The sequence below is a fragment of the Anarhichas minor genome, unplaced genomic scaffold, assembly GCF_050575085.1.
Source record: "Anarhichas minor isolate MPS153535 unplaced genomic scaffold, ASM5057508v1 ptg000010l, whole genome shotgun sequence".
NCBI lineage: Eukaryota > Metazoa > Chordata > Actinopteri > Perciformes > Anarhichadidae > Anarhichas > Anarhichas minor.
The window spans coordinates 6,398,883-6,425,749 of NW_027466456.1; the positions used below are offsets into that span (position 1 = coordinate 6,398,883).

The 26,867-nt window shown below is 40.5% G+C and overlaps 1 protein-coding gene across 1 annotated transcript; it reads right to left on the reverse strand.

The window, feature by feature from the left end:
- Positions 1-571: 571 nt before the first annotated feature.
- On the reverse strand, positions 572-26,498 carry LOC142946517 (disintegrin and metalloproteinase domain-containing protein 10). The gene is made up of 15 exons (XM_076087868.1): positions 26,291-26,498; positions 24,491-24,638; positions 24,222-24,340; positions 23,733-23,885; positions 19,006-19,091; positions 18,055-18,177; positions 15,159-15,251; positions 14,440-14,608; positions 9,811-9,971; positions 6,531-6,702; positions 6,238-6,382; positions 5,780-5,963; positions 4,516-4,612; positions 3,979-4,199; positions 572-2,332 (listed from the first exon to the last, which is right to left on the reverse strand). The coding sequence occupies exons 1-15, from the start codon at positions 26,349-26,351 to the stop codon at positions 2,228-2,230; spliced, it is 2,037 nt and encodes a 678-aa protein (XP_075943983.1). The 5' UTR covers positions 26,352-26,498; the 3' UTR covers positions 572-2,227.
- Positions 26,499-26,867: the final 369 nt, after the last annotated feature.

The following is a 26,867-nucleotide window of genomic DNA, read 5'->3' on the forward strand; positions in this document are numbered from 1 at the left end:
CACCTGGGTGGTCACCCTGAGCCTGACTTTTATTTTCAGGTTGTGACGGTGAAAAACAATAATAAACTTTACAATCATGAAAATGTTCCATTGTTATCGCTCAAACTTACCAGCACAAGGTTGTTTTATTCCTTTTCTTCTTCATTATCAGTAGAAAACCTGTCTGTGATCCGAACAATTTAAACTCTCACGTCTGGTTTTTGATACAAAAGTGCTAGGAATTGTTAAATGTCCTTGTAGTTGTGACGCCATTGGCCGACTGTCAATGTGACCCAAGAGATTAACACGATGAGGACACGATCACACAGCTTTAGATTCATCCCCAAATAAACCTTTTAGTTATGACATGTGAATCATTAGTGGTGGAGGAAGTATTCATAGGAAAAGCACACAAGCATTATCAGTTAAATGTACTTTTGGTATTGAAAGTAGTTGTAACTGCTTTATGTACAGCAGTTTATTGCAGTGGTTCCTAACCAAGGGGGTCGGGGAACCTTTAATCTATGTGGGGGGCCGTGAGATGATTATTGGGGTTGGAAAGAAGAGGAAGAAGATATGCTACACAGATTTGTATTTCTTTTTATATTTCTCTAGCCTTTGCTGTTTTTCTAAAATATTGCAGTATTTAAATGTGTCAACAATGTTCACGAAAAATACTAACCTTTCATTAAAATAATGTAATTTGTATCTATAGCAGTCAAATAAAAACTGGAATAATATTTACTGAAGCAGGGTTATTACAGTAAAAACTGTAAATAACTCGAAAATAAGCAGTGAAAAATATTGTTAGTAAACTGACACTTAAGAAAAACAATATCCTTCAAGAAAAAATGAAGCTAAACTGAAATAATATTACCTGGTTAAAAAAACTAATAAAATAGAAATTAACGTAAATTAATTTTGATTTAATTTTTAGCTATAAAATATTGCGACTGAAAAAAGGAGTTTTGAACCACAGAAATTGAGTTTACAGACTTGACCTTCCAGAAGACGGCCCTATACCGCAATTGCTTTACATCGAACACTAAAGTAGCGCAAATAATAAACATAAACATTATAACCATTCCTATACAGTTCTCTAACACTTTTATATACATAATGTAGCTGTACTTCTAAGACATTATACCTGACCCTAACAAAAACAAACTACTGTAAAACTACAACTAAACTTTTTTGAAAAATGTAAATAAAAGAAAAATAGCAAAAGCATTCTGAAAAAAAACTAAAATAAAATTGAAACATCAAAAATAAAATAAATACTAATTGAAAATTCAGAACTGTTACAACGATGCTCTGAAGCAATAGAAGTAGAAATTTCTACAGTACAGTAACTAAGTGAATAGATTTAATAATATACTTTGTATCTTTACTGTAAATCATAAATAGTAAACAAGTACTCTTTGAGATGACATGTTGACGGTGACTTTATTGACTTTATTAGCTTGTTAACATGCAATGCAAATGACAGCAGTCAGGCCGCTTGTTGAACTGTGAACAGACAATTGACAAGAGGAAAATAAATGTCAGATGCATAGTGACGCACAAAGATATCAGTTACCAAAACAGTGTGAGAGGCGTTGAGCAGGTGTAAGTGTCGTCACAGGTCAGGTTTGTGGAACACAGTTCAATCTCTTCAATGTGACTTTGACACTTAAAAATCCCAGATGAATGAATCCTAAAGTAGCTTAAGCGCAAGTTCAGTGAGGAAGACCCTCACTCATAATCTCTGTCTCTCCTCTCCTTGTAATTACTCTGTCAGCTGATTGGGGGCGTGCACTTTGAAGTAACCAACCAGATTCTGCACACCGGTTCCCGAAGCCAATCATATCGTTGCTGTCAAACTTTAAATAGTGTTCTCCTCTGTGCTGCTGTCAGTTGTCATTTCAGCTAAGCAGATGCGACCCTCCTCCACCCCAGTCACCTCCAGTCAGCATCACAGTCATGCTCCTCATTCATCATCAGATTGCAGCAGCTCCTTTCACCACCACCACCACCACCAGTGTCTGGACTCCAGGGGGGATTAGGCCTATTGGACCTCAGTATCCCTACCCTCGCTGATAGTACTTCAGGATAGAGTCCAATCGCCAAAGACTTTGCACTTTTCATATTTGATGCATGTAAAATAAATCATTGCTAAATTATAAAACAAGTCTCTCCTGATTGAAATTAATTTGTGTGCCTTGAATGAAAATACTGCATATTCCCAATGATGACCAAAAGTCAGAGGTCACTCCAAGTCGCTGGTGTCCAGCTTGTGGCCGCAGAGGCAGACGGTGCCGCCCATCACTCCAGACAGCGTCAGGATAGCCAGCAGGATGGCCCACCAATACACCTGCAGTGGATACATACGAATATTGGATGTGAGTTTTGGATTTCTGTTGACATGAACTAAAAACATCAGCGCCCTAAATTAGATTGAAGCAGCTTTTTGGGGTTACAGGATATACAACAAACAATTCAAATTGACACAGCATTACATCCCAAGACAGAATACTTAACGTCTTCACATATCTTGTTTTCAAATCATCTCACTTGAGAAGCTCGTACCTTATATTTTTTTCTTGAACTTAAACGATGATGCTGTTGCAGATCTGTCTATTGACTTCATAAATGACAAGTCATGGTAACTCTAATTCAAAATGTAATTTTGCTTTCACAGTAATATCTATAAACTCATAAAGTTGACCCACATACAATATGCTGTTATCTGCAACAGCAAAACATTGCAGTGTAGTTTAGATTCATTTGAACTCCTATCCTCTCTGTATTACAACTCACAGAACACATGACTTGTACATAAACATTTTATTTTTATTCTATTGTTGGTCATTGATGCTTTTAATCTATATATTGATCAAATATATATATGTAAACATCGATATAAAACAACACAACGGTTCCTGAATTGAGGGGTCATTTCTGTCTCCAGTGAAATGGATGGCTGGTCTTCAACCCAAATTCATTCCTGATTCTCCACGCTGTCATGAGGAACTAATCCTCAAAGGTAGCTACGACTGAAACATCGAAGACAGCTGAACATCAGGGCAGGAAGTTTAACAAACACACTGAGCTGAGGATGTCACATCAAGCAAACATCTGCTGCCCCTTAACAAAGACGACATCCACAGCCATAGAATACAGCAAATTATCATTTTGCGTATACTGTCCGACCTGATGGTCAGAAAGCCATTGATCAGGTCATTTGAGACCGTGGAGCAACTTTATGTCCTATAAAATTAATAAAGAATCTGGTAACTGAAACACTGATCTGATAAACAATGTCGAGCTTTCATTATAAACAAAAACAGACTTGTTTACATTCACATTGTGTATGCCTTTTAGGGGCATTATCACCAGCAGCTGTTACAGCCTGCTGCAGACAGCTTAAATGTACAGCACAATTAAAACTACAGAAGGACCTGCTCACCAAAACATTACTCCACAGCGCCACTAGATCAAAAACTCAGCAGGATGCCTTTAAAGTTGAATGATGAAACTATTGCTAAACAGCCTCTCAGAGCATTAATGTAACTATTTGCTAAGTAAAGACATAGATGAGTGGCCTAAGCTGTAGCAGAGAATACAAGTCACTCTCCCTTTGTGTGTGTTGTAATCTGAGCTTCTACAAACACTATTAGCTCTGTCAGCGCTGTTGCCATTGTTTGCACTGTTAGCGCTGTTAGCACAGTAAGCTGCAAGCCGTCGGCTCAGCCATCACCATGTTGAGAGCTTCCTTTTAGTTTCCCTCATGTGATGACATCCATATTAGCTGTTCTTCACCTTTATTTTTTTTACATTTTTATTTTATGTGTTTATTGTTATGCACCAATCACCAAGCCAAATTCCTTGTATGTGTAACGTACTTGGTAATACACTGTTTCTGATTCTGATTCTGATTTACAGCATCACCCAACATCATTTTACATTATGCTGTTATCTTTTATAGGTGTTATTAAACTAATCATAGGAAACCTTCACCTTCATCCACTCTGCTATGTCGTCGAAGTCATCCAAATTGAGGAAGGAGTTTTTCAGTCTTGCGATGGGGCCGTCTGCATCCAGCAGACGACACATGTGGAATTTGTCGCAGTATCCCCGGTTCCCTGAGCACGGAGCCCCGCCGACCAACGGCAACGCCGTCCTCTGGAAGTGACGGGACAGCACGGAGGAGGTAGTGCTGGCACATGTCTCAGGCTTATCTGCCATTGAAACACATTAGATGTACTATAATACATATCATATATATCTAAGCCACTGTGTATATCATTTAAAAATGTCTGACTTTGGTACATTTTTCGGCAAACAAAAACAAATTGCCTCTCATTTGCACCAAATCATCCGGGACAACAACAAGAACCACGAACCATCATGTCAGATTATGTCTGTTGTAATAGTTATGATCTATTGGAAAACAATTAAGTAACCTCAGTACACATTGACACAGGGTGACGTGTTGGGACAAAAAGTGTAAACACATTCCTCCGTGGTAGAGGACACATTGGCCTGTATAGTTACCGGGCTGCTGGCAGCACATGTGGCATTTCTCCTTCATGTCTCCTGGACAGTCGCACTGCTGCAGACTGTGCTTCACACACACAGACTCTGCACAGACCTGCAGAGAGAACCAGACGCTCAGTAAGAAGAAGACGTTGTAAAGATTAAACATCCCTGGTTCTGGATAAAGCTGAAGAAGTTAAAGTATAGGTAAAAGTATTATGTGATTTGTCCTCGCTTCCAGGCATCCATTCCTTTCCACTCATCTCTGAATGATATGAAAATGAAAAGAGGCAGAGTAACCAGATTCTTTCACAGATTACCTGCCCCATGAACTACTGTCAGAATATTGTGACAGTTTGAGCAAATATGACAAAGTTATTTTTACTAATGTAAATTGTGTCATTGTGAAGGCACTTGTGAGATGTGTTTCTTTATGTAAACATTTCTTTTACAATGGTTGGGAACTGGTTCTCAGGCTTCTTCCAGATTACCTGAAATCTGGGGAATCAGTAGCACCACAGCTTCACACATTTGATTTTCTTCAAAAGGCTGAAATAAACATGAAGGTGAAGTGAAGATGGTGTTTTGAGGAACTGAACCAAAATTAGGATTCAACTCTGTTTGTTACAGAATAAGTCAGTTGAAATAACGTACGATTGATTTGAAGACGATAACTAAAACTCCACCTTCATTTTTGCATTCCTTTGCTTTTCCAGTTGTTATGAACAATATTCCTGGATGAGATCGTCAGAGCTTAGCACCTCTGGGGAGTAATACATATCCAAAACAATATTCACAGCTGGAATGAATTCCTTGCCTCTCCTGCTAAGAAGACATCGTCAATTACCAATACTCAGAATGCGTTTAACAAAGGAGGAAATCTGGTCAAGAAAAAACATTTATGGAGTCACATGCTATTGTCTGTAGGAAAAATGAATTAGATCAGATCTTTTCTTAGTAGCACTGTGTTGTAATGGTGCGATTGTTTAGCACGTAAGCACACTTATTTGAAGAAACATCTGATTGAAACCAGAAAATGTTATGTTTCTTTGTCATGCAGCTGATATATAAACACTTCACATGGCACTGAATTTGTTTCTTAATAACAATAATCTATTAATATCTAGAACTTATTTCTAACTACAATAAGCTAATGAAATGCTTGTAGGTATTCCAATTAATGTTATAGTCACTTTAAGGTTTTAAAGAACATCATTCAAAAGTAACTTTATTAGACTAAAATGTAGTGTTTCACTACTGCCCAGTGCTGTGGCTGCCTCACCCCGTTCAGACAGAGACGTGTGCCCTGACTGCAGACTGTGAGGTTTTCCTTGGCGCTTGGCTCGGGGCAATGTGGGGAGAGGCCTGAACACACAGCCTCTCTCTGACAGTCTGTCTCCTCATCGCAGGTCTGACCCGCAGGCTTAAACCCACAGTCCTGACCGCAGCACAGGCCCCGACTCGGACTGAGTGAAAGCATCGTACACAAAGAGCCAGGGTGACGGATAAACATGAAAGCCACATACAAACAAAACAAACGATGCGCCGAGAAGACAGAACATCAACAAAATAGTTTAGATGAATGTGGTGTGCTGCTTCAATTAAAAATGATGAAAGAGAAAAACGAATTAAAAACAATACATGTTGGACATGTTTGCACGCAGATGCAGCATTTCATGTCATTAGACGTGTAAATTCCAATGCTCGATGCTTTCATGCAGACTCTACTGGTCTGTGTACCTGCAGGCTTTACCAGGCTTGAGGTGACACTGGACTCCTACAGGCTGCTTAGCGCTGAAGCAGCAGAGGTCGGTGTCGTTGTGACCAATGTCACACTCCTCGTCTTCCTCGACAATCTGGTTTCCACAGATGGGCTCATCACTGACTGGCCAGAAAGAGCAGGCATGCAGATAAACACACACAAGTAAACACACACAGAATGGATAATTATTTACAGTGACTAATACACACATCTGGCCCCCAACTTAGCAGGCAACATGCATGTGGACACTGTCTGATCTTTCCTTCCTCACCCACGAAGCAGTCATCCTTCTTCAGCTTCAGGATCTTGCTGATGTGTTGGATGCTGCAGGGCGAGAACTTATCGTTGTTTTCACGCACCTTGTCTGTGGCTTCAGGGAACATCAGATACCTGCCTTTGCCACCGCTGGAGCCGAGGTTCCCACAGTTTGAGCCCTTATCGTGCTGGAACACGCACAAAACATCAGAAATTGACTTTTAATTCCTGTGTTTTTCTGGACTTATTATGTAGCTACACACTCAGCAAATGGAATAAGCTGTTTTTTGGACATTTCCATTAAAAGTGCTCAGCCGTAGGTAGAAACAGCAAAGGGAAACAGATGATCAAGCTGAAACCATTTGTTAAAGGTCATCATCGCAGACAGTGAAAATGTTTTCATGGACAGTTATTTGACAGGCCCTTTCTGGAAGGGCAGAAGACACTTTTCTGTAACTTTAATATCTTTGTTATATTTCCAAATAACAAAATGTATACTTTTTGCAGTCAAAAGATTTCCCTGATATCTGATGACCATGAAACCGATGAGGAATGTCATGTCACAGCGAGAACAGAACAGAGAGCTCCTCCTGCTGCGGTCAGAGACGTATTTGTGAAGCATTTTGTAGAGCTGGTGTTTTCTGGATGTCAAACTCACCGGTGAATTAAGAGAACAAGGGTCGGGTGAGCCTCGAAATTATCATGGAACATGTTTTGATCATCTTTGTGTTCATGTTTTAAAGTATTTCTGCATCTGTTCTTGATTAGTTTAGAGGACGAAATGATATAGTCTTCACTGTATCTGTCAGTATCTGCTGCTCTGTGGTTAACAAAACTGCCTTTCACAGCAGATGTTGGTGTGGTTTCAAAAGAATAGTAGATTTATTTTTGTTTGTGTTATTTGTTGGTGTCTTTTGGTTTCACATTGGCATTAACATTTACTGCTGCGGTCATAACAACGGAAACAGTGGGAAGCAGTAAGAAAAGGAGGAACAGGGAAGTAGGGTACTGTACTGTGCCAATTTTCAGATTTCCTGACCTTCCTGTTAACGTCTTGAACACCTGTAGTGGTTTTACAGATGTTGGTACAACAGATGCAATTTTAGGACAAACAACCCATCAAGAAGTCAAGTCTTTTCTAAATCTAATGCTGTGGCTTGTAATCACTGTTCTGTATTTTGTGTCAAGCATTTATCTCGTTAACAATTTATAATTTCAAACATAATCTATTTATTTCAAGTAGAGATGAAACGATCAGTCGATTTGTCAGTCAATTGACAAAAATGTAATCAGCAACCATTTTAATAATAGATTAATAGTTTCAGATCATCTGGTTCCAGCGACTCTAATGTAAGAATTTGCGGCTTTTTTCGCCATGTACAAGGTAAACTGACAGTCTTGGGGTTTTGGACTGTTGGTCGGACATTTGATGATGTCACATTGGGGTTTGAAAAATTATAAGATTCTAACTATTTTTTAACATTTTATAGCCAAAATGATGAATAATAATCAAAATAATTCTTAATCGATTCAAAAATAATTGTTAGTTGCTGCCCTAATTTAAAGTTATATGTATACAAAATGTAGCAACTAATAGTGAATAAAATATCAGGAAGGAGCAGGATTAGATAGATTTCTATATTTCTATTTACTGTATTTCAATTTATCTTTTACCTGAGCAGCAAATTGATCAATAGCCCACAGTTCTAAAAGCCACTGTATGAATGTGTGGTTGCAAGGGAAGTAGGCCAAAGGCCAAAGCAGCTCTTTACCAAGGGTAACTGGGTAAAAAGCCCCCCCCCCCCCCCCTCTTTCCTCCACCGTGTTTGCTACAAATCTCAGGTGAAGCCCGTGCTGACATCTCTTTGTGTGTTTTTTGCAGCCTGGAAACAATGACACATGCCTGTCACAGGAGCCAGGAAACCATCATTTACAGTAGTTTAACTTATAAAAAGCCTCCAGGTTCTGACACAGCAGAACTAATCTGGTCAGGAACGGCCCCAGAGGACTCTTTGGTCTGTACAAGTGTGAATAACAAAGGGCAGGGTGAAAAACGCTGCTGGCATTTTGGGCTTTGGGAGAAAGGTTGCAGGTGTTAGCGGCCAAAAGACAAGGACACAGCTGCCTGCATTTGTGTGTTTACATCAGATGTGTGTTGTTTTGGTGGGAGTAGAGGTTAAAAATTAAAATAACGTTGGCGAGAGAAATCAGGTATCTTCCTGTTCTCTTATTTCCGATTATCCAGCGAGGCTGAGCCAAGAGTATCTATGAAACAAACCAGTCACTACAGGCCAAGGTCTCTAATGCCCACATAAGTGAATCATTCACAGGCAAATTTGTTGCGGTGCAGTGCAAACAACCATGTATGCCTTGTGAGAATACGTGAGCTATGTCTACATTTTGAATAACAGGAATTCGTCATGTTGAATTATCATTCAGTACACAACCCACGCGGGCTCATGTTAGACTAGAAAATGGGTTCAGAGTAAAACTGGTAAAGTTCAGCAAACATCTGAAATACAAACACAGGTGTAAATAATAACATTGTCGATGGCTCCATTGATTAAACAAGCTTTCACAATACCAATACCAGCATCCTGAACACTTTGCAATGCAAAATGGTAGTAGACCTGTGAATATCCTGTGAATATCCTCCAATGGAACGTAAGAATGTCTGCTGTGAAAAAAGCCTTTAAAGCCATTGGTAAATGGATGGTAAATGGACTTGTACTTGTATAGTACTTGTATCTTCCGACTACCCAAATCACTTCAACGCTACATGTCATCATTCATCCATTCACACCCATGCATACACTGATGGCAGGGGCTACCATGCAAGGGGCCACCTGCCCATCAGGACTCAAACTCACCATTCATACTCATTCATTCACAGCAGGCACAGCCTGCGGGAGTAATTTAGGGTTAAGGGTCTTGCCCAAGGACACATGAACTAGCGGAGCTGGCGATTGAACCTTTGATCCTCTGATTGAAGGACTACCCCTAAAACATCATGTAATATGTCTGTAAACCACTATTAATGAACAATAATTTAGTTTAGTTTTTTTTTTTCTACATCTGCTAAGGAATCTTAGTTTTAAATATTACATGCAAATTATATAAATGTAGGGCACAAAAAGAAATTCACATTATCAGGGGAATGTAATGGGATAAATTGTGTACTATTCATTGTAACCATGAGTGATTGGTTTGATTGAGACACTTTTGGAAGACCCCCTCTTCATTCAGTATCAGACAGATGTTTTAAGTACTTTGTAAACTCAGTGATTGCGACTAACCGGGGATCCCAGGCTGTGGCCGAGCTCATGAGCGAAGGTCAGCTGGACTTGTCGAGGAGGCAGGAACCGTCCGTAGTTCTGTATTGTGACCAGACCTGTGTTCAGGGTGGAGATCCGGCCCTTATGCAGGGTCTGCTTCGAACATATTCCTCCCGAGTTACCTGAAGTGCACACAGATGAGAGGATAAACCTGGAGTTTGGTTTCCACTGAGGTTGTATAGGTTAAATGACAATCAAAGTAAATATTATATAATATAAAAAAGCAGAGTTTGTCAGACCTAATGTAAACAATCCCCCTTGTCACTTTGCAGTACAGTATGGTTGCAGAATTGCCCTTTTGCTACTGGAAATACTTTAAACCAACAATGTTCAGCCACTGAAGCGTCGACCTTTGAGGGCCCCAGTCTGGGAGGTATGGACAGAGAGACCAACGGACCTGCTGAGCTTCTTTAGTTTCACATCAAAGCCTGCAGAGCCATTCGGCCTACAATGGTCTCAATCTGCCTTTGGGTTCCCACAATTACAAACAGCTGGCCACATTCACATGGATGGGTGGCTGGGTTGTGACATCATCTTCCAGCTGGCCAGCGTGCTTTAACAGAAACGAATCCCAGTGGTCGAACCGAGCATCTGTGATAGGGTTCCTCAGACAGGCAGCTCATGGATCTGAGTAAAGCGGTTAGACTTGACTTCAGGTACTTCAACAAGACCATTTGTGGCATCTTACACTTGAGTGCGGTTTTATTATACAGCACATATGGGCCAATTATTACCTAACAGCATAGACAGCCATCTTTATTCAAGCTCTTACATCATCATTTTGTCTGCACTTATTGTCACCACCAAGTCTTTCAATCCGCTGCAGTGGGAGTTATTTCCATGTGTCCATCCTCTCTCTTCTTTATTGGTTTCCCTCCATTCACGCACACGTGAGGTTCAGGTTGGAGGTCTCAGCGGCCCTCATGCAGTCACGTGCCTTTTATGTAACACCTCTTACACAATGTGGTCAGCACTACCATTTTGAGGGGTAAGGCTCATGAGATGTGCGTCTGTTAAAGATAGTCAGCTCCAGTTTCAGAGAAATCTGAGTTCAGTAGTTGTTGAGAAATGTGGGAACCAGGCGCGGGAATCTGTATCGCCTACCGGCATGTTTTTGTTACACAGTGGGCGTTAGTGTGACGTCCAGGGACGGTGAAGGACCGTTAGAGGTTGACAAATCAAAACAGTGCACCTTATCTGTGTTTTTGTAGAAACAATGAGGGTACAGTAGGAGGGACACAGTTACGCCACTGTCATATGTCGGGTGAAGGACGCTGCCAGAGATAATACAGTATTATACTTTATTTCATCCCTTGGTGTTTGATATGACATGACGACTTTTACCAGAAATTAGACAGCACATTGATTTGTTTTTCAGCTTAGAGGAATTGTCATCGTTAACTGTACTCCTCTCTGCTAAAAGTATAAAGACATCAGTTTCATATTAACAAATATTTAATCCAGCCATACAAATCAAAAATTCTGGATGCAACTCTCTCGCATTCCCAGCTTTTGACATAAAATGGCCTCCCTGGTGGGCTATTCAAGGAGCCGGGTTTCCTAGAAAGAGCTTACTTTGGACGGACTGCGTTGTGGTTTTTGGCAGCGCGAGGAGAGAGCGATTTTGTCCCCTCCTCCCTCCTGTCTTTGTCACAGAAAGGAGTTGCAATGAAAGACTCCTATTATTAGCTGGCTGTAAAAACACAGTCTGAAGAAACAAGCGACCCTCCGGATCACTTGCACATAATACACAAACTCACCGTCAGGAGGAAACAAGACACAATTACGCAGAAACATACACACAGTAACTCCCACTTCTAGGAATATTTGGTATCACATAACATCATACACACACATAAAAGTGCACACACACACTCTTTCACACGGTTTAATATGAGCTGACAAACAATAGTAAGGGGCAATCTTTCTTTGGATAAAGAAGCGGGGGGATTCCGAGTGTACTAATAACACCTTTAACAACAAAAATAGACACAGAGAGCGAGTTGACCGCTAATAACACCGATCAAAGTTCTCAGAAAAGTACAGTGGATTTGCTCTCTATAGTATAACTGAAGCCGATGACTTTCCATCACTGGTCTCTTTGTCTGCAGAGTTCATTGACCTCCACATTACACATTTCAATAGGGTTTATACAAATTTTAATAGGATTTACTCACTAATGCGTCTTGTTCAACTTATTTAAACTTGGGACTTATTTTGTTGTATTCGCTCTCTTCGATATTAGTTGTGATAAAATTTGACTCATGCTCAACAAGAAAATGTATTGGAAAGACAGCAAATAATTCTCCAACTTAATGGTAATATATATGCCTCAACAGTGGGACATCATCACTGTTGGACCAGGAAGTACCACTGCAACATACGTTTATAAGATAGATTGCCTAAACTTTCTGAACATCTGTCGCTTTTTGCTTAAAGGGGACATATCCAGTGCTTGTGACATACATTTAGGTATCTGGAGTGCCTTGCCTCGCTTTTTAGATGTTTGGGATGATTTGGGACATAACGTTTTTCAAGATGTATCCCCTTGTTGGACATCTAGACTGTGTTATGTAAAAGTAGGTCACAGCAATGTCACTGCCACTGTGAATGTGTGTGTGCTTCACGTGAGATGTCACCATGGCGATCAAGCTGGGGAATGTAGTCAGAAATCCTCACTAAGATGTCTGGGAGTGGTGTGTGTGTGTGTGTGTGTGTGTGTGTGCGTGTCAAAGGTTCATGTCATTGTGGTGGTCTGCTCTCACGCCCCTCAGTTTAGCCAATCATAAGCAGCGTCTGAGTGAACGTTATAGAAACATGAAGGAAGAACCTCCTACCACAATAATTCCAACACACGTGTCCAACTTCCTCCGACACACAGAGAGTCTGTCACCAGAGCTGATAGACGTGGCTTATTAGTTACGTTGTTGTTAATTTGTCTATTTAGGTCATGGAACTATAATGTCCTAAATATATAAGGTGACTGAGAAAGTTTGTGAATTTTGTTTGTATTTCAAATCTTCAAGCAAATTATGGACATTGCTCTTTGATTAGATGTCAGATATTAGAGTTATTATCAAGTTCAGTAACATTGCTTTGTGAGTTTCTCTGACATTTCAGGACCAGCTTTGCACCATCACTGTACACTTGCACACGTTGGCTTGTTGGGCAATGTAGCTAAAACATATTGTGTTATTGCTTAATTACCAACGAAAGAGTGTGGTGTATTTGTTTCTGTATTTTTTGCTTATTTGTCAATTTTTTTGTAAATGTGATATGTCATTTAGATCTTTTCCGTATATAACACAATTAAAAGAGAGTAATAAGATATGTCCACAATGTAGTCCCTAAATGGCATTTCCAAATGATTTTCAGCCTAACAGTAGCCTAATAGGAGCTGTTAATCCTGCAACTCTGTGTGCCACAACATCATTTGATCCAGGAAAACCAAGGGAGGCTTACATGCATTTTTACTGCAACTTCAATGGACTAGACAGGTAGTGCGAGTGTTTACACCTGCTTTGTGCAAACTGTGAGTGTGTCTAGGAGTGTTGAAGGCCACCTCTAGCGAACTTGTGTCAAATGAAGGCCTGAGAGTCCTGTTTGCCAGAGAAGACGCTGCACTGTCTGTTTCATGCAGAGATTTAAACAGAGCGCCAGAACAGCAAAACATTATTTCACCTTCGATGTCTCTCTATTTTTTATCGTGGACAGACTCATATCTGTTTCACCTTCCTGCTCAGCCCGCCATGTGTTCTCAACACAAACTTTCAAGTTTGTCCTTTCTGTTAGAGGGCTGTGAATATTGTATGTGTAATAATCTGTTCAATGTATTCTAATGTCCACTAACTCCTACATATTTTGGGGAGGTTATGGTTAAAATATTTTTGTTAAAGGTGAAGTAATAAAGTAATTTTGTCAAAGTTAAGTTCAAGCTAAGTTTAGGTGAAGGTTTTAGGTTAAGGCAATTTAACGCACTAACACACATTCCCCCATGTTGTTCCCAGGGTTAGGTTTAGTATTTCAACAACCATAAAGCTCTTTAGTAGCTTTAATGTTGTTGAAATGATCTAATTCCATAATGTCTGACCATACAATATTTATTCTGTACCACAAGCTATATGATGTTTTAAAATTTCAAGGCTATATATATTATTCCAGCTAATGAAAATATTCTTAATTCCTTGTGCACCATTTTATACATAGGTTTGAACAATGTTTGTCTGCACAGTGTGAGTTTGTTTTAAATGATACATAAAGGGACAAAATACATCTTGACAATTGCATTGAACGTCAATGTAATATAATATAATATAAGTAATATAATTACAGTTTGACTACTGTTCTTATTAATCAGCCTGCTGTTTTATGGCATCGTCCTTTAAGCAAAACAAGGTAATGGCAGTAATCATAATACCTCAGCAACATGTCGTTTTTAATGTGGGGAGGCCAGAACAATTCAGGGCACCTTAAGGATTTTAGGACCTCATTGCTCTCAGACAAATATGCAAATCACTGTATATATACAGTATGTGTGAGTGCATGTGTTTGTGATTTCCGTGCATTCGTGTCACAGTGAGTCTGACTCACCAGCTTTGCCCTCCCAGGCAACCCCCAGCGTTCCGCTGTAGTCTCTGTTAGTGAGCAGATAGGACAGGCAGAAGTTCCCCCAGTTGTTCTCGGAGTACAGACTCAACAATTTCTCAGACCCGATGTACAAAGGGTTCAGAGGATCGCTTTTATCTTCCTCTGTCATCACCTGGAGAGAGAGATGAGACAAGGAGCTCACTTTACATACCTCCTGCACAGCTCTAAGAAAGTTAGCATTGTACGTCAGTCATTTTGAATAGTCTTGAGGCTGACAGTCCGTACTAGTTTGACTACCACTGGCACACATATGCACCATCTGATGCAGTTCTCTCAAGGGTTTGTGTAATAAAAATTTGATGTAGGGAGTTATCAGAGAACTGCATCTGAGGTGCGTCACCCCAAAAATGAAATGTTGATATCATGTTAATAATACACATATGATAATATTGTGTAAATAATATGGTTAAAGACTCTCTCTCAGTTGTATTTTGAGTGTAATTCATTTGCCAAAAAAAGAGAAAAAACAAACAATAAAAAGTTAAAGATGTTTTTGAACGATAACATTATTATTATTTATTCATTTTTTAAAAATATTTTTGTCATAGTATTGGTATTGTGAATTCTTTTGGCTGCAATAATTGTGAAGTGAAAATCTGTTATCATGACAGCCCTAAGATGTGGCACAATCGAGTCATTGCTTGAGTGCAGAGGGATCTTACACGGAGGGATTTAACTTTAAAGTTGACCAGCTTGATTCCAACGAAGTCCATCTTGGCATAGATGTCATTCGCAGCTTGTATGTAGGAGGCAACCTACGTTTATGGGAGAAAACCACCAATGACACCTCCTGCTTCGTACAGAGTATAGTTGCTGGGTGGCTGAAGTTTACATGGCATCTTGAAAAACACATACAGCTGGACAAAACACAAGCAAATGAAGAACATCATATTTTCTTCATTGTGACATCACATATGCAGCATTTAAAAAAACTGACAGCAAACTGACAAACACATTCACCACTTTGTTGTGAAATTGGTGAAGATGTCATCTTTGTTTCCCTTCTTTTTCGCAGTGACTTCTCAGGGCCACCGTAGCACCAGAAGGAAGTACAATCACTGACAGAAGGTTTTGATAATCCCAAAATAGTATTTTAAGTAGATTTAGCATTCTATCGTTTTGACAATATAGTTGACTCTCTCTGAACTGCCCCACCGATCCGATGGTTTAAACCCATACATCCTCGGCCAAGTTTTGATCATGATTCATCAATATACCACGCGAGGTAATCCGTAAAGTCAAGTGAGGTGATCCACAAAGTATTTACAAGCGTGGGTGGCACAACCGTTTACACATCCACAAACATGTACAAACCAGTCACAAGTGAAGGTCTGAGTCCATACAGCAGACAGTAGAATCTGCGGGGATTATCCGAAAATGTAAATACTGACACCTAAAACGCATTAAGTGACACTCAAACCAGATCAGCAGAGATTGTGACAACAGCATTTTGTCTATTTACACTCAAAGATCACATTGCGGCATCACTTACAGTGTATTTTCTCAATCGGTGTAACAAAGGTCTGGCACTGAACCAGAGACAACAGCAAGTGTGTGTGTGTGTGTGTGTGTGTTTAAGGTGGAAAGACTCTAAAGGAAGTGATGAGAAGACAAACAGCAGGAGGAACGCCAGAGAGAGAATAGTGTGGCCGCAGCTAATGACAGACGTAGTTACTCAATAACTGGCCTTGTTTTGATCGCAGAGATGTAATTAAAAACATTACAAATGTAAAACTTGTTCGAAACTGAACCTGTATCAGACGCTGAGAATTAATCTAAAATAATCAAACTAAATTAAACATCTGTGATGTTTTTAATTCGTAGCAAATATGGAATTTATTGGTTTTAATTTGGGAGAACTACAAAAGTATTCGTGTTGAAGCTATGTCACTGGATTCTCATATCAGTATGTGGCTGAACTCAATATCAGGGTAGCATCTCATGTGACCTCTGACCCCAATGACAAGCGCTTTGTTCAGACAGAGAAACTTCAACACAGAAAGACTGTTATCTTTGTCATGGCACTGAGGCAATGCAGGCGCGCCAGCAGGCAGGCAGCTTTTAACCCAGTATGTGACTCAAATCTGAGTTCACCGCGGGTCAGCCAACACAAAAATCAAAGCTAAAAAAACTAAAATGCATCTTCCTCATCAACTTTGCATCTGTAAATTCTGGTTTGTGTGCCGCTTGAGCTGAAAAAAAGAACATTATTCTGAAGATCAAAGTAATGCTTTTACACCCACCGACCCCTCCTCAGGGAAGCTCTGAGGCTCGCTGCAGACGTTTTGTTGCTCTAATAGGGTCAAAGGTCAAGAGCGCAGGAGATGGGGGGTAAAAATATTTGACCTTTTAAATGTAATGACCACCTCAGAGTTCACAGAGGGAATTAAATGCAACAGATCAAATCCGTTTGCATCATTGCAATGGTGCACTTTTAACTATATCTGCAGCTTGTCCTTGTGGCACGTTGTTACTCTATGCTGAAGGTACATACAGGGGCTGCTGGGTTCAGCTGAAGGAAAGAAGAGGAGGTGACCGGTCCTGCTTGTTGTCCACCTTGTGGACTGGCGGCCCCGTGCCAGGCCTTTACACCTGAACCTTATTTGGCAAAATATCTGCAATCCATGTGCCACCATGTCCTGAGAGAGCGAGGAGGCTCCTTACTGCTGCGATGTGACAGCTGCTTGCCCATGTGCAGGCACTGGCATGTGGTGCTTTATTCTGCCTGGCAACAATTTGGTCCTTTATTTAGTATTGTTGAATATCTCAATTGTAAATAATCTACTACTTCAAAAAAATAAGTTTTCCTCTAATTTCTTCTTAGTCGTTAAATGTTGGTCATCAGAGGAAAACTGCTGGAAAAAAAAGTTTTAATCAAGATCAAAATCTTTGCCTTGTCCCAGCAAACGGCTCCTTTAATCAGAGATCTTTAAATATTTCACAACGACATCTGTTAACGGACTCTAACTGATTAGCAGTCATGCTCATATTAGGTCAGTTTAGTTTAATTTAATGAAGGGAAATTTAGCATTAAACTAATTTAAATTCAGTATTCCCCTTTTGTTCACTATTTTGAAACAAGACAAAGTAAAAATGACACCTCCTGCATATAGCTTCACTTGTTCCATCAAGGTAAGATTGTGAGACTGACAATTACATCAGGTGAACTTTGATTGCAGCACCATGCTCCCAAAATCCAGGACATTGTATTCAGGGACAGGCTTGTAAAGTCAGGATGTTATGTCCTGTTATGTTTTGATGCTCCTGCTGCATGTTCCATTACACTATAATGCTCCGCAGTACATTGTGTTCTCTGTGTCCCGAAACATCGGGCAGCTCAGGTATCAGCAGCATCTAAGGGCATCACTGTGAGGGGGGTGAGCCTCTTCATTGTGTTGAGAGAAATATGGCTATAAGTTATTGCCATTTTGTTTTTAACCCCTTTGACTACCGGCAGATCAAGAACAGTTGTTGTCTAAGTGTGTACCACATATAAACCACCACGTCTTGTCAAAGTCAAACCAAGATAAATGATGAGAACAGATTTGAACCGGTCACCTGAGCCACGACCGCTTCAACGGACTTGAACTTCTTGTAGTAGAGGTGGTCAGCATGGAGGTGGAGCAGGCAGCTGGTCTTTGACTCATCCACTGTTCTCCTCCACCGGCTCGCTGGTGCCTCCTGTGGGTGACATGGCAGAGACAGGAAGAAGGAGAAATCACACCTGAACAGACTTGAAAGGGGTCACAGTGTAGAAGGCAGATTTGAATCCTGCTAAATCCCCCGCATGTACTTAGATTTAGTGAATATTCATCCTTATTTTGCAGGTGTAAAGTCATAAAGCCCTGAGTATGTGTATATTAAAACATCAACACACGATGTCAGTATGGATGCCGCATGTCCCAGTGGGACATGTAGAGACAAGAACACAACATGGACGCTCCACTTGGAACAACATCTGTTCAGACCATTCCAAGACTCAAACAGGCACGCTGCTAAAAATGGATCCATACCAATGTCCTGAAATCCATTGTTTACAATGAACATTGGGACCACCACCTAGTTGGTCAAAGGTTAACATAAATACCCAAAGGGGAGATTAGCTAAATAGATTTGGCAGATGTTTATCACATCATACCTGGTTTTATAATCATAGTCAATCACCGTCTTTATACAACTTTTACTGTAAATGTGGCGGCTCATCTTTAAGCTTTCTGTATCTTACACATCATTTCTGCGACTGTCATATCATCCTGCTGGAATTAAATCCTGTAATTTGCTCTTGGTGACTCAACAGGCTAAATAAAAATGCCCAAAAGAATGAATGCGCTCATGAAAAAGGTCAGTTATATTTACAGATGAATCAGACCCAATGGTGAATTAATTGTCTATAAATGGATTTGCAGAGGAGGAAGCTTCGAGGGCGAGGACAGAAAAAGAAAGCAAGGCAGAGTGTGCGTAAGTGTTTTTGTGTGAGCAGTCACTGAGGTGATGTCTGGACTGCCCTACCTCATCTGGTCCGAGGCTTTGGGCGAGGAGGCTCAGATGTTCTGCACCACAGAATCCATCAGGGCCCGTTCTCATGGATGGTAGGACTAGACAAAAACAAGCAGAGACACTTGTTAAAGATATAGATGTGCATATGTCGAGGTACATGTAACAGTTTTTCGGTCTAGTTTTTTGTCTCATCTTCTTTGTCGTCTGTCTCTTGTCACGACCGGTAAGAAGCGCCGTAGCAAACAAAGGGAGAGACACCAAAAATGCACTTAAATTAACTGATTTATTTACTGAAACATGAATTTAAATCGCAAAAAGAGACGAGATGGGGATGGCAGTAAATTCAGTTGTGTAAGTGAGTGAATGTGTGGTGGAAAATATATGGGTGTTGATGAGAAAAATTATAAACCCCCCCCCCACCCCCCCAGTGATTCAGTTGATTCAGTCAGTGATTCACTTGAACGTGGGTGTAGTGACCCAAATAATACAGTGTTCGCCAATCATAATAAATAATTGAACAGAGATCAAACACCGGGTTTGGTTCAACCCACTACTGTTTATTTGTTGGAGCAAACAGGACATTGTATAAGATTAGCTCACAAATAAACAAACCAGTGATGTAGACCAGGGCCACAGTCTGAAAAAGATGTGCTGTTTGTGCTGAAATGGTACAACCTGTTGCAGTTATTCTGATGTTTCCTGATATCTTTCCTGGGATTTCAAGGTCTTGTAACAGAGTAAGTCTCTGCATTTGATACAAAGTAAAGATGCTGGATCACGTGCTTCTCTTGTTTACTCAACAGGTGCACTAGATCACAATTATTGCTTTATAACCCCTGCCATAACAGAGATGATAGGCTTGTTTCCTGGAGGCTTACTTTATACTTTACGGATTTAAAATACAAAAGTTCATGTTATTTCCCATACTAAACAATTTACAGTATTTTCAGTTCAAACAAAAAGTGCAGAAATCAATTGAAATTGGTTCCTTAGTGAGCAGAGGACACCACATTTGGAAATCAGCATTGTGGTCTGGAGTGGGAGCCATTGGGCGGCCTGTGGAAAACGCTGTGAAGTGATTGCTTCGTTTGATTGATGCAATAAAATGGGATTGCAGTCAAGGGAGGCATTACAAATGCATAAATTGGCTCTTCTTGTTACAGTGGCAAACACACAGAATTCCTCTAAATGCAAGGAGCCAAAAGGACACTGCAACAGTGTAACAGTAATACCAGTGTATTAGGTTTACAATCTGGGACTGTGGGGATTCTGCATATGAAAATGTAAAGTAAAGTAGACTGCTGCAAAATGTTACAGAATAATGTAAAATAATTGAGTGGGATGTAACACAAACCCTGTGGTTATAGCCTGATTCCAATGTTGAGAGAACAAACTATTCCAGCTACAATCCTATGTACAAAAAGGGGCTTTGAATTCCACAACTTACAGTGGAGTCACATGACATGATAATCACTTTCACATGTCGTTTGCAGTAATATGAGAATGACAGAATCAGGCAATGTTTTGCCAGGTAGCTGGTGACCCGTAAGAACTTCAAGTAGTAATGCAAAGTGTCTTTGCGTGTATGGATGTGCATGTAGGTGCGCGTGAAACACTCATTCAGCAGTACAATCTCCCGAGATCCCTGCATCAGACAATGAGGGATAGGCACGTGATTGGATCACACCACTCTACGAAAGTCCTCTAGCCAATCACAAACCAGATATATATATGGCATGCATGAGTGGGGGTGAGCTGTGGGGGTGGAGGTGGATGTGGAGGCCTAAATGCCGGGCGTCGACCCCACAGAATTACTTCCAGACCTTTCTACTTGTTCAACTCTTTCCCAGTTTGTTTCTGCATCTCTTTCTTCTCCATCACATTACAGGAGATACATGTTTCTGGTCTGTTTTTGCCAAATTTGCTTTTGTTGATTCAATTGCAATGAATGAAGCTCCATTACAATTACAAACTGCCGTATCAGTGCAAGACTTGCCTGGAAAAAAACAATTTCCGAATTGAAAAAATAGTGTCACATTTCAGTCCAGACTTCCCAGCAGCTGTTGGAAACTAGTTCTACTGTTAAGGGTAATGTAAAAAAAAATAATAATTTAAGCCACAGCCTCTTGAATCTCAACACACAAGCAACACACCAACAAAAAGTAACATTTCCTTGTATTCTTGCATCAGGAAGTTTACTTTATCGGTGTAAACACAACACTGGCATACAAAAGGCATTGAGTATTGAACCAGGATAAGTCTGTACTGCAGTGGGACTGTTGTATTTTCTGCCCTAAAGTCACTGCCCAAGTGCCCCACGAATGACCCTTTGGTCAGGCCAAGTGCCCTCAAGTGCCCCATTGGTTAGCTCAAGTGCAAAATAATCTTATTCCTAAATATAACACAACACTAAGCTCTGTCCCCCCCCCCCCCCCCCCCCCCCCCCCCCGCCTATGAGAGAGTCAGGAATATACAGTATATCCATTGCTTGTATTAAACCTCCAATCTATTTACCACAAAAACCTAAGTGTGAATCATGTTCTGACAAATAATTAATTCACACACTTGGTGGCACATTTTCCGCTTAGTCCAGATTGTATGCCTCATGTAGTCCAGATAACTCGTATCAATCCGCATCCTTCCCATTTACGCAAGTGATGAAAGGTCTATAGAGCTGAAGCTGTCTTCCACTGTTATGATACTGTATGGCTATCTGTTAGGGACCAATCACTGCAACTGTAACTGCTGTGTCTTTAGCACTAATGCAAAACACTGATAACCTTAAGCCATTGCAGCAAAACAGAAAGTGCAACCAGTTTTCCATAAAGATATTTCTCAAATCCTCCATGACATACTTTAGCAATGTATACCACAAAAAATAAATGGTTGCAGAATCAGCTACATGATAGTTTAACTGAATATTTCACAGGTTTTTAAGTGTTGAATCGAATTGAAAGTTCCAGCAAAGGAAAATGCAAAGAGATCACACACAACCTCACACAAACTACTTCCTGACTGTAAAATCACTTTCGGTTTGAAACAACAATGAATAGCCCTGGAATTAAGTATGTGTGCTACTATTGATTTACCTCAATAAAGTATGAGGTTAATAGTTACCCATCTTTCATAATGAACTGCAAACGGAAAGTCCCATAAACCAGGGTGCAACACACACACACACACACACACACACACACACACACACACACACACACACACACACACACACACACACACACACACACACACACACACACACACACACACACACACACACACACACACACACACACGTCAGGCTCAGGCCTGATCAGATCCATCCAGATTACCAGGCGTTTCCCTTTATCCCTTCGCCCGCCACCTCCAGTGTCGAGACTCCATCAAAGGATATTTCTTGTCCTACTCATGCTCCCTTCAAAAAATACATTGTGACGTTTTTTTTTTTAATATGTACTGTTTAGTATTCAATTCAAATATGTAAAACGATACCTTTAATTTTTCAAAAGTGTCATTGCACTGTTTTTGTTGCAAAAAAAAAAAACATTAAGTCAGCCTGCGTGTCCTAATTTACCACTTGCAGGGAAGCATTGTTTGTTTATTGAAATATCATGTGCTAAATCATTCACAGTTTCCTGCAGGTATGCAGACCTGTGAATGAAAGAACAGGATGTTGTCAGCTGTAACGATGTTATCTCATGCAAGTGTTGCTATAGTCTTGAAAAGGGTTGAAAATATGGCGGGAAGCAAAGGGAGGAAGGTGGCCATAGAGTGTGAGTAGATTTAAGGACAAACACAGGGGTGGGGGGGGGTGGGGGGGGTTGGCACCATCTGCACATTTCCAGGAAAATGCTTTCTTCGAAATAATGTTATTCCGATGTGTATTCCTGTGCAGGCAGAGAAACACATGCAAATAGAAACACATACGCACATACACAAAGAACATTTTGACAGCTCTTACTGATGACTGCCATCTGGCCAAACCATAAACTGACTAATGTTAAGCCAACTAAGAATTTGTTTCCAACTTTTTCAAACCCTGTAAGTTCCTCTACATGCTCCTCTTTTCTTCTCTCCTTTCAATTTAGAAACTTATACTCTTCTCCTGGCATTTTACTGTACCCCTTCCCCCTCTTCTTTCACCATTATAACTTCCTCCTTACTTCAGCCCACATCTCTCCTCCCCCTTCTTCAAAAGTCACACCATCTTAGGTTTATCTCTTCTTTGGCCTGTGCCCAGCCAGGGTGCCACCACCCCCACAGAGCTCTAAATAGATTCTGCTGGTACATTATAACTCAATGAAAGATAATTCATTGACCACTGGTAACCTTAGTTTGTATAGAGCTTGACGCTGCAGATAATGAACACATTCTGTGTGGGAACAGAGCAATGAGGATAACAGGAAGGAATGATATGCATTTAGATGTAGTTGTTTGTCTTTGTATGAGACTGTCAAGAAGGCCATGAATCAAACTTTTGGGGGAGATCTATTACAAAAAGGAATTTCTTATTGTGCTCTTGCCATCATCACAAAATTACCAGAAAAAGCAGCTAATGGCAGGACGCTTCATTTGGACAGTTTAAGTCTACAGATGCACAAGCTTCAAAGTTCAATTTTTCATCCTGGACACTGGGGGTAGATAGATGTAACTACAGAGCCAACAGACGCTTGAAAATCAATGCAGAGACAACATGTTCTGAAAACTTTATTCCTGAAGTGGAAAACAGGAGGTAGTCTTACCCATGTCATCCTCGTGGTAGATTATAGAGTGGTGATCTGTTGGGCTGCTGGTGTATCTATCTACTGGCTCTATGTGATAGGTCCCGTTGTCTGTATGGATGGTTCCCTCAAACTGACCCTGCAACACTGAGCCATGGCAGGAACCATGTTCACCTGCAAGACCAGGTCAAGAGAGATGACACGTCAGGGTCAGAGAGGTGAAAGAGATAACTGAGCCAAAAGGTCAGACAGAAAGATTAAATAGATAAGAGACTGAGAGACATTTTAAGAGTAAAGGCAGGATTAAAGGCAAGATTGAGAAAGCAAAGAATTTACTTTTTAAGATAAAGCACAGTTACATTTTATACAGATGTTTAATCAAATCCATAAAGATAAATGACTGTTGATGTTCGGTGATTAAAAACTTTGATCCCAGTAAATTCACTTATACTTGACTCGCAGGTAAACTGTTACCAGCCCTGGTGGGCCAGACATCCCAGTCATACCCACCTGTTAGTGTTCCTGTATATATGTGGGAGAGGTCAGCCGGCGTGGAACCATTTTCACTGATCACCGTGAAATCTTCGTAAAATGCTGCTGCATCGCGTTTCAAATGCAGACGGAAAGTTCTGCAGGAAACAAAAACAAAAACAGCTCAAAGCTCTGTCAACTAGTGGGAGGTATGTAGATGGAACAGGAATAAAGGGTTCAAACAGGAGAAGGATGTACATTAAGCCAGACTGGGTCTTTTAAAACAATTGCCACACCTATGAAGTTACCTGTGGAAAGCAGTCAAGTCCAGCTGCAGTGTGTGCTCATGAGGGTGTGAGGCTCTCCTGGCTCTCAGGTGCTTCCTGTGAAGATCTTCCCTGTCATACGACAAGCCCTCATAATGCTTTATATATGGACTGATGTCACTCACAGCACCTGGTGGAAAGGAAGACCTTCCAGTAACTTGACAGAGCTTCACACCTCACAGGGTAACCAGACAAGGATGCCCACTTTCTCCTTGTATGTTTATCGTCTTCACTGAACCAATCGCTGCAACGCCTCTCATCATAACATTAGCCTTTATGCATGTGACACATTGTTATACTTAAAAGATTTTCACATGTTAATGTCTAATGTTTTACATTAAACTGAAACATGAATAATCCTCGTCTGAAGATGCTTGGGAATATTCAGCACAGCATGAGTCAGGTTTGTTAGTTGTTGGACAACTAAAACCAAAGGTTTGGGAAAGATTGAGGACAAAAATAAAACATCAAGATATCTTGTCAAGCTATTTACTATATTTTGCTGTTGGTTAGTTATTTATTTATTCTTTCACTCATTTCATTTAAAAAGGTGTACTAAGAGTAAAAATAGAAACAACATATCCAATACTGATTATTTGTCTGGGACAAAACTACCTTATTGATTTCATGCGCTTTGATCCAAACACTCCAAACTATTAGCACTAAATGTTGTTATTCAGAAAATATTTTTTGGCACGGAATATATTTGCAGGATATTGTAAAAATGGATGTGCCTGGGTCCAGACCTTCAAATCCGCTAACTCCACAGAGTTCGTGTCGACTAATTCATCTGGCATTGAGACATGAAACAGCGGTTTCTCAATTAGAAAGTTATGAAACCAATAAGTGCCACAGGGGGACAATAATTACCCAATCTGCACCATGGGAGGGACCAACGCTGTTGTCAAACCGTTGGTGAGAGGCTGCTACCGACAACATTGACATTAATATCGAGGCTGCTATAAATCAATTAAAAGTACTGATTACTTTAAAAATCCGAGCAGCACTCTGCTTTAATGGGCAAAATGTATTATTTACCTCTGTAGTACTGGTACGAGATGCTGAGCTGAGACTCTGTCATAGGTTCTTTTTCTGGGGAGTCTTTGTTGGCGGATCACAGCCCCTCTTCTCTCTTATCAACTCTTCTCTAGCCTTTTTCATTTGTGTCCGAAACTGTAACATTTAGCTCTGACTGCCACCTCTTTATAATACATTGTGATACAAATCTTTAACCAAATAATAAATAATAATTAATCGACCAAAAAATCGTTTGTGAATTTACCCCAATTCTGGACTGCCCTTACACTGTGTGACTGATCTGTTATCTGTCAATCTACTGTTGACTGAAAGTGCTGACTAACCGGGCAAATCTTTGGAAGAGGCTTGTGCTCTCCTGCACAAGGTGTTCATCACTGTTGCCCCTCCTGAGTGAATAACATTAACCAACACCCTTAATAATTGTGTGTACAACACAACTGAGTAATACAACTATTATGTCTACATCACTGGCAGGTTTTGTACTAAGCCTCCTGTTTGCAGCATTCCTGAGAAGACAAGTTGACACATGTGTGGACCCAGAGGAGGCCAGTCCGCCACAGCAGCCAACATACAAGCAAATCCACATGCACATTCACACAGACTGACTCTCGCACATTACACACACGGCTGTACAACCTCAAACAACCTCACATTATTTTGAGGAAATACCTCTCGTTCAGACAAAGAAACACACACACACATGCACACATACACACTAATCCGCACACTCCACCACCACACTACCTGTAATCTGGTCATGGCAGTCGACCAACAGCAGCAGCAGCCAGTAGTGTTGAACCCCCATGGTCTCCTCATTGGTGTGTTTTTGTTTTTTTACCCTGTTTTTTCTTTCCTCTCCTTCGCTCACACCCGTCTCTTTTTCATCTCTTCTGACTTTACCTTTCTCCTCACCAGCCTCGTACCTGTGTTCTTTCCACACTGGAATGTGACTAGTTGGGAAGTTCAACCCAGAGAAGATAAGAACACTGACAGCAGAGAGGCATATTCAGACTTGTTTGCTAACATATTATGAGATATCTGCACAGTTAAAGGAGGGCTTTGAGATACAGATGAAGGAGGATTTCTGCTGAAATAGTAAGAGTGCTGTGGTTTGTTGAGGTGATTCCAGGTCTTTTGCAGTGACACTTTTCATGTAATAGGCCTACAACCAGTTTTAGGGTACAGAGCACTGCACAAGAGCCTAGAAATCATACCCAATGTCCTCTGAAACAATTTTCAATGCTGGATATATTTCTGATGGATTTTTCAGATTTACCATGCCTGTTTACTAATGAGCACTAAACAGAAAGTACAGCTGAGG